Here is an 11,381-nt window from a genome sequence, read left to right as displayed (position 1 = left end):
GACAAGTAAAAGAACACGAGGAATATACATGCCATTTAAAATTAAAAAACATGGATTTCTACATTGGGAGAAAGATTGAAGGCCAAGGGTATTTTTTAGTTTTTGTGAGTATTATTGCCGATTGCTAAATAAAATTAAAGAACAATAAGTAATCCTTTACTGTCTAAAGAGGGAGGTACAATTGAAAAAAAAACCTTGAAAACTAGGTTACTTAAGTAAGAACCTTTTTTGGGGTGTGGATGATAATAACGGCTGTTCAAGCAGCTAAAAAATAAACTTACCTCTATTGTCAGAGTTGCAGCCAGACTCCAAACTTAACAAGCATTTGTGTTGGAAAATGAACTTTACCCCACCCCTATATAGGCCTATAGCCTACCAATTCAGGGTATCCTATATATTTGCACATGGGAGGGAGAGTAAATTTCAAACTTATCCCTTTAGTAAGAATTGCTTCCTCAATCCAAATTTAATATTCATTTGCATTAGAGATGAATTTATGCCTACCTCCCTAATGTACATATAAAGAGCCTAGGCTACCCTGAATTGATAGGCCTAAATATAGGGGTGGGCATAAAGTTAATTTCTAATGCAAATAAATGTTAAATTTGAGATAAAATTCTAGTTTAGTGACTTCTTGCTGTCTTGGAAAGGGGTTAGGTTAGGAAGATGAAACTTTGAGGGAAGGGTCACAGGCTAAAGTATGTCCTGGGAAGGTATTTTGAAGTACCTACATTCACTCCCTTTCCTTTTAGAGGGTCTTGACCTTTGATGTCCTTTAAAAATATGTGTGTTAAAAAAGTGAAATTGTGAATAGTGAAAAAGTGAATATTTACAGCTATTCCTCTTCCTCCTACATTAGATAAGTTGGTGACCAAAGTGTAGCCTAATCAGGAATCTGGATCTGAACCTCTCCAAGAGGGGTTTTAGTCCACTTAGGTTTTATCTTTCTAAAAGCATAAATGTCTGCTTTTTCTGTCAAGATTGTATATTTTATTTCATGGAATTTTGACGTTAAACAATCTGTATTACTGAAGACAACTTTTAGATGCTACTTTTATTCTGGCTATATGTGTCATTATTTGGGCCATTAGGTACTTCAGATTCAATGCCATTCCTTCTACTAGCAAATAATAAAGATGAGGGTGTGAATTAAAGAGCTCTTTTCAGGGCTCAGGATAATAATTTGCAAAAGAAGCACTTAGTGGATTGGAAAAATACATAAAAGGTACATGAAGTTGTGTGTTTGCATTCTACCAAGCCAAGTAATAGAAAAACTCAAAATTGACCATGAAATTCTCCTGAAGATTAATATCAACAAAACTTTGATCTTTATTTGTGTCTTGGAAAAATTCATCCTAAATAACATAGCAATGGCTATAGGAGAGCATTAAATCAAATTGGAAGGTAAAAACCTTCCAGATGTAGATTACACAGAGGATATTGGTGGCCTAGATAAAAATATTAGTAAAATAAATGGATTTTTAGGGGGATTTTGAGCTCATGGTGCAAGAATAGGAGTGAGAATTGATGTTACAGAGACTAAACTGGTTAGACTTGGATGAAATGAAGGTAAGGAGGTGTTATGAAGGAAAATTAAAATCCAATAGTAGAATAACCATGGCCCAGGGTGTTTTGCTCAGTCAATTTTTTTTAATGGAAGAATAAGAAGATATGTCTAGAAACCAAGATTAGAACACTGGAAGCTACAGTCATGGTAGTTGTCTAGTATGGTTCTGAATATTGTTGCTTCAAAAGGCAGAAGAAAATTTGATACACGTTTCCTTGAGGAATCACCCAAGGTAGGTTTAGGTACCATTTCACTGACTGTATGTCAAACTGCAAGATTTACAAGAATGTGGTTCAGTTCGACTTTCCAATGCTTTAATGAAATAATGGTGTAGATGAATAGCATACATTTTATTGATGAAGGATGACAAGAGGTCAAAAGGAAAGGTTTCATGGAAATTGGAACTTTATAGAAGGGATAAATAGGGAAGTTTTGAATAGGTTAGGATGGAGCAAAAGCGTGAGCTGGTATGTTTGCCTTGAGCTGTAGTTGGTTGTTAGAAGTAGCAGTAATCACTACTATTTCAAATTCCATTTTGAGCCTTTAAAGAGACACCCTGTTCCTTATTGATTTCTAATTAAATTGAGGGAAAAAATGTCTTCTTTATGTCTTGTGCTCCTCTGTTAGGTGAAGAAGGTTTGAAAAGCGACAAGGTGCAAAATTTTTCTTCCACCTGTTTGGGGGACGTGGACTGTGGATCTGCCCTTCAAAGATGATTTTTGTGAGAAGGAGCTGGCTCATCTATTTTACATGACTGAGCTAACTAAGTTGTTGGAGTTGGATGGTGTTGATGATTTTTGATTGGATATTGAGGTGCTCAAGGAGTTTGATGTTTGATATTTGATCAAGGAAGGTAATACCAGCAATGCAGCAGATTGTCATCTACCTTTAATATCCATGTTTCACTTGAATATAATGTGATGGGGATTAAAAATTATCGAAAAGTCTGTAATACATTAATACATAATACAAAGTCTGCAATATCTGTAATACATTCCCCTCTCCACCACCTTAGTACGTGCTGAGTGGCCTGGGAGAGGCCCCTACGGAGAATATGACTCAATAGTACTCAGTAACTAAGCAGTTTGATTTTCCCAATATATTTTTATTATTTTTTTGTTATATCAAATAGCAGCTAGCACAATGCTTGTTGTATAAAATAAGAACGCTTATTGCAACAATCTCAAAACAAGAAACAGCAAATAAGGCAAACAAGAGAAAACAGAATAAATTAAGAAACAAAACCAATGCACAAACTTATTTGACAGCCTTCCAGGAATTAAGATTATTTACATAAAGCAGTGTCCTAATTCTGTCTATATTTAAATAATTACATATTATATGATTCTACCACTTTTCATGGCAGGCTATTCTACTCTTCAGCAAACTTGTTGCTCAGATTGGTGTCCAAAATATCCAGTTTGGCCTAACACAGTAGTAGACCATTTTTCTAATTTTGGCCAATTTAAATAGACATGAAAAGGTGCTCCAGCCTAGCCCCCCGGACTTCCAGTGGGAAATTCCCCAAGAAGATTCTCCCCTCGTCTCTGCAGAACTTCCACCCCACATATCCCCCTGAAAAGTTCTCCCAAAATATAAAATTTAGCAGTCAAAGGGAATTTTGCAAATAAAAAGAAAAGAGAAAAGTATATAATTATACATGAGCTGTTATGAAGGAGGGGTGGCGGTTATTTTGTAGGTTAGGGGGAGGGATTCAGATGCCTAATATAGAAGGGGTATGGGAGGATAAAGGAATTAATCTTGCATCTTTCTTTGCTTAGATTTAGCCTGAATAAGGGTGCTGTAGGGTGATGCATCCCTAATTACTGCAAAAAATTGTTTCTGACGTTCATGTTAAAGCTTCATTTGAGTAAACTAATTTGCTCAATATTTCACAAAATTATGTGCAAAGATATGTAAGCGTGCAACCTTTTTTGATATCTAGTCCTTTTATAGACCCTTAGGACATCTGTCCGACATTTTGAGGTAGCTACTTTGTTTAGAATAGTTTAAAATACCAGTAAATTTGTATCCAAGGATGACCTAACCCTAAACAGGGGTGGGTCCAGAGGAAAATCTTGGGGGATACCCAATATGACAAGGGTGCCAATAATTGACAAAATTGACAAATTTATTTAAAAAAAAGTGTAAAGAAAGAAAAAAAGTAATGAGGGCGTCAGAAAATCTTGAGAGGGGTCTGCCCCCTGCCCCTGGGATAAGTGCCATAAATTATGCCCACTGTCAGCTCTTTGCAAATGTGCTTTATAGTGGAAAAGTAGGGACATGTTTGATGTTGGGAGTCCAGTTGCGTGAAACTTTCTGGGTTTATTCTTAGGCCAATAAGATACTCTTGCCAATTAGATAATCACCAATTTGCTGTGGGAAGTAGGAGGGGTTAGGGACGTGGAAATGAGCCCTAAAAACTTTTTCCTGATCAAAATGAAACTTACAGGTGCAAATCCTTAGGCTAAGGTGATTAATGTATAAAAAATTGGTCCCTCTCCTAACAAAGGGTAAAAAAAAGTGCCGAATTTTTCTTATTGGTTTGATACTTAGGCCTATGTGAAACTTTGGGCTAAGGTGGCCCCAATGCAGAAGGAAAATAAAAAGGAAATATTGCTTACCTTCGTAATGCAGCCTCAAAAGGGCCCAAAGAGGACCCCAGATGCAGAAGGAAAATAAAAAAAGAATATTGCTTCCCCTCAAAATGCAACCCTAAAAAGGGCCAGAAAAATTCAAATTTTGTTTCCCTTCCTATTCAAATTAAAGGGGCTATTTAAGAAACTTGGGAAGGGGATTATTCGATCAAAATTTGAAACTTCGTGTGCTCTTTTTAAAGGCTGAAAGCTACTGCAGCGCAATGAGCCTCCTTCTCGGCTTCTTATTTCTTATTCCACCCCTCTGTCACCTCTATGATTTCGAGTCAGATTTTGGGATATCTGTTTTGTTAAAAAATTTGAACCCTCTAATAAGTTTGCCTTTGGGGTTAACATCACCCACCAGATCCCCAATTTTAAACTTTATCTTAACCTGCTATAATAACTCAACCCCCAGAAAGAAGAAAAAGAATTAAAATAAACTAAAAATATAAAAATAAATGCTATAAGACATCCTACACCGCATATACCGCCTATACTTCGGAATATTGATAGAATGTTCCACAGTTCCTTTTTTTCTTTATTATTTTTATGTGGCACACTTTCTCTCTGACTGGCCAATTTTACGTGGGGGGGGGATTTTCAACGGGGGGGGGAGGGATTTATTGCAGGGAGATTTTACACAGGGAATAAGATTAGCGCTTACTTGTAAATATAGAACCGCCTATGCTGGACTTGTAGCTCTTCTTTTGCTGAACATTAATCATTTCACTTTTTTGAATTAACAAGTTTTGAAAGTCAATAAAACATTCATAAAATCAAGGATTTTGTTTTGATTTAGTGTTCAATGTAGTCATGTTAAATTCCCTTTTAAAAGATGATAGTTGAATTTTATTTTCAAACAGTTTGTGGTAACAGACTGTACATAAGGAGTGACTTGGTCCAATAGTAACCAAAGCTATAAAAAACGGAATTTTGATATCAAGTGGTACATAGAAAGAATCAACTTGTTATGCTGAATCCAAATATATAAGATGCATCAAGTTTAGTGTTACCCATCAAATTTTACAAGCCTGAGGGAATTTACCTGATCTTTGAATTAGAGAAGAAACAGCCCGTAAAATTAAAGGAATCTTGAAATAAATCACACCATCAGATTCAGTGTACCAGAGAACCCTACTGTAGAAATTTCAAGTCCTGTATACAAAAATGTGGAATTTTGCTATTTTTGCCAGAAGACAGATCATGGATGCGTGTTTATTTAATTTCGTTTAGTTTTTTCCAGTGGAGATTGTATTGAAATAATGATCATGAAAGATTGGGAGTGGGTGTATTTGAATGGAAATTGAAAGTTCTAGGGCCCTTTTTAAGTGACGAAAAAGATGAGAGGGCAATTGGCACCCTCCTAGTCCAATTTATTTCCTAAAGTTATCTGATCAAAATTTTGAGTTAGCTGTCTTTTTCAGTGTAGTTGAAAGATCAAATAAGTATGTCTTAAGGGGTAAATGAACCCCCACAGTCTATGGGGAGAGGCCAGTAAGTTATGAACTTTGCCCATAGCTTACATATGTTATTTGTTATTGGGAAGTATGTAGATGTTTTTTTTTTGGGAGGAATTCTGTCCTTGGGATGGTTTTCCATTGGAAGAATCTTCATTAAGGAGGAATATTTCCAGGAGGGGTGAATTCTCCAAGAAAACTGGTGGGATTTGACAGACCTATACGAATTCTTTTTAATTGTCTTACATTCTCTTTGTCAAATCAATTTTGCATGTGAAGACGTTCTGGAGGAATTATCCTGGAGCAATGTTCTGCATGGTTTGATTTTCGGAAAAAAAGTTTCACGGAATGGGGCATTTTTGAAGTGATCGAGAAACTTATTAGTGATTCAAATATTCTTCAAATGAAAGTATGCTAAGGATAGCTTTCAGGCTGAATTGTCTGCAATAAATTTTACGGGGAGGGGGGATTTTTAGCAAGGATTGAACTGTCTAGAGGGAACATGACGGGGGGGGGGTGTACTTTACTTTTGATGAAGTTTTCACTGAGTAGTTTCCCGTGTGTGTGGGGGGGGGGTGAGGGTGTATTTTATGGAGGGTGAGCCAGATTTACCTACATTATTTGAACAAAGAACAGACATTAAATAAAAAACCAGTTTTTTTTACCGAAAGTAAAGACTAACATAAAAATTCAAAAGGTACAGAAATTACTCTGTATATGAAGGGTTGTCCCCTCCTCAATACTTTTAGGCCAATGTTTGATTGTTTCCCCCAATTTTTTAGGAACGGATAGTGAAACACAGGAGCTGTTTAATTAAAATAGGAAGCTTTTTGAAATTGCTAACGGATTTAGCGTAAAGAACAAGGTACTGAGAAGGGAGCAACCCTTCATATACGGAATAATTTCTGTTCCTTTTGAGTTTCAATGTTGGTCTTTACTTTCTGTTAAAAAAAACTTGTTTTCTTTATTTAATTAAAAGGAAGAATTGAATATTATCTAGTTAGATTTGTTTAGGGATGAACTATTAGTTTTTGCATTTCAACCAATCAGCAAAATTTTTATTTCGAAAAAAAATTAAAGAAAAAAGAAACAGAGTAAGGCAGGGTCCTTGGTAAGGCTCCATGACTGGGAAGTGTTGTAGGATACAGGTAGAAATAATGAAATGGGGATACTTCTCAGTCAGAAAATAAATGACAAAACAACCCAACCAGCTACAAAGACCACACAATTCTTAATTTTTTATAGTAAAGTTGTGACCTCTTATAGCCAATTCAGGTAGAGTTTTCCAAACAGTTTGATGCACGATTAAGGGTTTGAGTATGATCTTACAGATACAATAAGAATAATTTAAACCTTACACAAGCCATAAGAAGACTGCCGTGGAGCAGAAGAAAACTGAAAAATGCACTGGAGAAAATATAGACTGATTCAAGACTAAGTAATTTTAAGCTATTGTTAAATTGGTTTCAGAAATTCCTTGTTTCATCGTAGTTATTTCAACATGGACTCAGAAAGGAGGAAACAACTGAAATCTATGTGGTTAAGCAATAAGAGACATTAAACTGAGTTAAACAATGATATAGGATTCTGGGATATAAACATTCTGAAAGGAAGACCTAGACACAGAATCTTGTGCCTGGCACGTTTAAAATTTTTATGCTCATTATTATTTTTTCAGTAGTAAAAAAAGGAGTCAATATGAAGTTTTGTAAACATTTCTATAAAATCTGAATTGTTGAAGACAAGCAAAGTTTGCTGACTTTTAGATGAAGTTTTAGGGCTTCTAGAGATCTATTTATTCTTCTGCAACCTTTGAGAAGAGCAGTGGTCTTTTATGAATTTAATGAAATAATCCTGTAAATCTAGTACTAATAGGATACATAATACATAGGTATATCTGGGACATATTTACAAACTTATAGAAAGAAACAAATAAAGAACAGAAACCTGAAATACTGTCAAAGAATTTTAGCAAATCATTTCTCAACTTTGACCAAAGGACGGTTATCTCAGCGTTGGCAAATCTGAAATATAAGGGTCTTTATATGTTCAAAATTAAAACTAGAATAAATGAGGACACGATCAATGATAAAACTCACAAACACAGATTCAGAAGCAAACCATGTGTAGGCTGGTAAAGCTCTTACAATAATAATTCAAAGTTATCATTTTGTCATTTTTTTTTTTTTTGGGTAATAAGATGGATTTATAAGTGAAGATCAATCGTTCCAAAGGCCCTTTGTTTGGTTTTCTTATAGATTTGCAGTGTTTTACAGCCGTTTTTGCTTACAAAATGTTTAATTAAAACCCTGTCAAGGATTATTTTAAGGATCTCTATTTTCAAAATCATAAATGAGATTTATTGATATGTATTTGCCATTGTTAACTTTGAACTCATTAATATATTGCAGCCATCATTGTCTCTTGGTAATGTTGGACAGCTTTCCATAGACCTACTTCTGCAGTCATTTTCAGACGAAGTTGAAAAAGTTGGATATTTGAACCATCCGTCTTTACTGCCAGTGGTTGGTCATTCTCCTTATTCTATAGATGTAGCTGAATTGTACCTTGGATGTGAAGGTAAGGATGTATAATAGATCTTGTAGAGAAGTATGCTTTGTTTCTTGTCTTTAGAGCTTCATTAATTGCCTATGCTTCATTAATTTCAAGATTCACTATATTGTGTTTGAAAATATTGCTGCTTTATATTTTTTGCAAAAGCCCTGAATGAAATTGATGCCAAGACAGATTTGAAATAGGATTAACTGTACATTGGACATGAAACCTCCGTTCACCCTTGAAGGTTTCCACTACAACGTTAAAACTTACCTGTAACAAAGCATCCCCCATACTTGCCTAAGACGGAAAGGGAGGAGCGCCACGGTAATTGCTATTAGATTCTATTTTTGATTTTATAATGTTTTAATTGGAGATTTTCCTTTCAAAATATTTGAAGTATCAAACTTAGTTGTTTTTATATTCATGTTATCATTGCTTGTAATTTTAATTTATCAAGTTGTTTAAAATGTCAGACCCATCATTTGAGGACTTTTATAACTTAAATAAACCTTTCTTCAACGGAGATCGAATATATTATCATTTATAAGAGGCTTGCAACCTCAATACAGGGGTGTCAATAAAAAATGTAGGGAAGGGATAATGGTGTTTTAATCTTTCAAAATGAAAGTACCTAATTTTTGTTGCAAAATCTGGGGTGGCAATGGCCCTCTATAATAACGTCCAGTCTTTGCCCCTGCATAATCAGTTAGTGTGCACGAATCCATCTATAGATTAAATAAAAAAAAAACAAGTTTTTTCAACTGAAAGTAAGGAGTGACATCAAAACTTAAAACGCACAGAAATTACTTCGTATATGAAAGAGGCTGCTTCCTCATCAACGCCCCGCTCTTTACGCTAAAGTTTGACTCTTTCTCTCAATTCTTCTTTCTAAAACAGTAAAAAACTTTAGCGTAAAGAGCGGGGCGTTGATGAGGAAGCAGCCTCTTTCATATACGAAGTAATTTCTGTGCGTTTTAAGTTTTGATGTCACTCCTTACTTTCAGTTGAAAAAACTTGTTTTTTTTATTTAATTTCTGAACGTTTTTGAATCAATGCATGTTTTGATTTTGGCTCTCCGCAGAGGAATAATCAAAACGAAATTTGCATATTTTTTTTTTTTTTGGCTCAATGGCTTTCTCATAATTTTGATCGAATGATTTTGAGAAAAAAAGAGCGGGGGACGAAGCCTAGTTGCCCCCCGATTTTTTGGTTAATTAAAAAGGCAACTAGAACTTTTAATTTTTTACGAATCTTTTTATTGGTAAAAGATTTACGTAACTTATAAATTAGCTTACGTAAAGAACTTTTGTATTCTCATGTTTTTATTACATATATGAGGGGATTCGCTCCATCGTCAGTACCTCGCTCTTTACACTAAAGCTTAAATTTTATCCCAATTCATTAAGAATGACCCCCTGAATCACAAAAGCCGTAGAATAAGTAGTTGAAATTACCGAAAATACTTTAGCGTAAAGAGCGAGGTATTAGAAGGAGGTGAGCCCCTCATATGGGTAATAATTTCTGTTTGTTTTAAGTTTTATTGCTGTTCCTTACTTCCAGCTGAAAAAGCTTTTTCACTTTTATTTTTTAATTGTTTTTTTTTTTTAAAATAATGCTAGTAAATCCTGCTTTCCCTTCATGGAAATTTTCTTCTCCCATTACAAATTCTCGAAGGAAAGTTCCACCAGCATATCCCCCTCTTCTCAACCCCTCCCCAAAACCAAAAAAATCCTCCTGAAAACGCCTGTATACTTCCCAATAACCATTACTATATGTAAGCACAGGTCAAAGTTTGTAACTTGTTGCCCCTCCCACGGGGACTGTGGGGGAGTAAATCGTCCCCAAAGACATAGTTATAAGGTTTTTCGACTACGCTGAATAAAATGGCTATCTCAGAATTTTGATCCGTTGACTTTGGGAAAATAATTAGCGTGGGAGGGGGCCTAGGTGCCCTCCAATTTTTTTGGTCACTTAAAAAGGGCACTAGAACTTTTCATTTCCGTTAGAATGAGCCCTCTTGCAACATTCTAGGACAACTGGGTCGATACGATCACCCCTGGAAAAAAAAAACAAAAACAAAAAAACAAATAAACACGCATCCGTGATCTGCCTTCTGGCAAAAAATGCAAAATTCCACATTTTTGTAGATAGGAGCTCGAAACTTCTACAGTAGGGTTCTCTGATACGCTGAATCTGATGGTGTGATTTTCGTTAAGATTCTATGACTTTTAGGGGGCGTTTCCCCCTATTTTCTAAAATAACGCAAATTTTCTCAGGCTCGTAACTTTTGATGGGTAAGACTAAACTTGATGAAACTTATATATTCAAAATCAGCATTAAGATGCGATTAGTTTGATGTAGCTATTGGTATCAAAATTCCATTTTTTAGAGTTTTGGTTACTATTGAGCCGGGTCGCTCCTTACTACAGTTCGTTACCACGAACTGTTTGATATAGTTCCGCCAAAAAAGTTGTGCTTTTTTTGAAAAAAAATACAATTTTTTTTAAAGACATTTAATTCTTTAGAATAATTTTGCCATTTCAACCAATCTGATTATACCTCTATATTAAGACAGTGTTAAGTGAACATAAGCTACAAGTTTAGTATAGATGACCGATGTGGTCAGAATTTGCCAAATAAGGAGATGAGTGTTTTCGCCCGATATGTAAACTGTGGAAAGAAGATTTGTGTAAGAACCAAGTGGTCACAACCATGGCGCTGGAATGTAAAAAACCGTTTGACTTACTAGATCATGGCGGTTTATTCCGTCAGCACAGTAATATGGAAATTCATTGAGTTGTCGTTCTGCTGCCAGGAGGGAGGGGGATTTTCCAGTGAATATTTGCAATGTGAATAATTGATGCAATTTAAATGTGTGAATATCTTGCAGTGTTGTCATAAAAATGAAAATGACTTGATTTTAAATAGGACCAATGATATAAGGGTTAAATAAACAGGACTAAGGGCTCGAGGTGAATTTTTTCATTTTCATCCTTTTTTGCGATGAAGGCGATTGCCCTCCCGATCGCCCATTTCTGGGAGTAATCGTGGATAGTATGCCATGAGCTTCTATTTTAAGGCTTCTAGAATGGCCTATATTTTCTGTCTGATGTAGGATAAATTATGATATCAATGTTTTTTTTCTCTATGATATTTTCT

The 11,381-nt window shown here is 35.2% G+C and overlaps 1 protein-coding gene across 1 annotated transcript in view; it reads left to right on the top strand.

Annotated features, from left to right (window-relative positions):
* The window catches only part of LOC136035284 (proteasome assembly chaperone 2-like), a 48,194-nt gene continuing 36,813 nt past the window's right edge, over nucleotides 1–11,381 (top strand). The window contains exons 1-2 of the mRNA XM_065716967.1: nucleotides 1–104; nucleotides 8,075–8,243. Of these exons, the coding sequence (XP_065573039.1) occupies nucleotides 51–104; nucleotides 8,075–8,243 (223 nt within the window). The 5' untranslated portion in view covers nucleotides 1–50. The remainder of the gene's footprint in view (nucleotides 105–8,074; nucleotides 8,244–11,381) is intronic.

This window comes from Artemia franciscana, chromosome 14 (genome assembly GCF_032884065.1).
Source record: "Artemia franciscana chromosome 14, ASM3288406v1, whole genome shotgun sequence".
NCBI lineage: Eukaryota > Metazoa > Arthropoda > Branchiopoda > Anostraca > Artemiidae > Artemia > Artemia franciscana.
The sequence above is the reverse complement of the archived record's forward strand: the minus strand, read 5'-3'. Positions and strand labels throughout refer to the sequence as shown.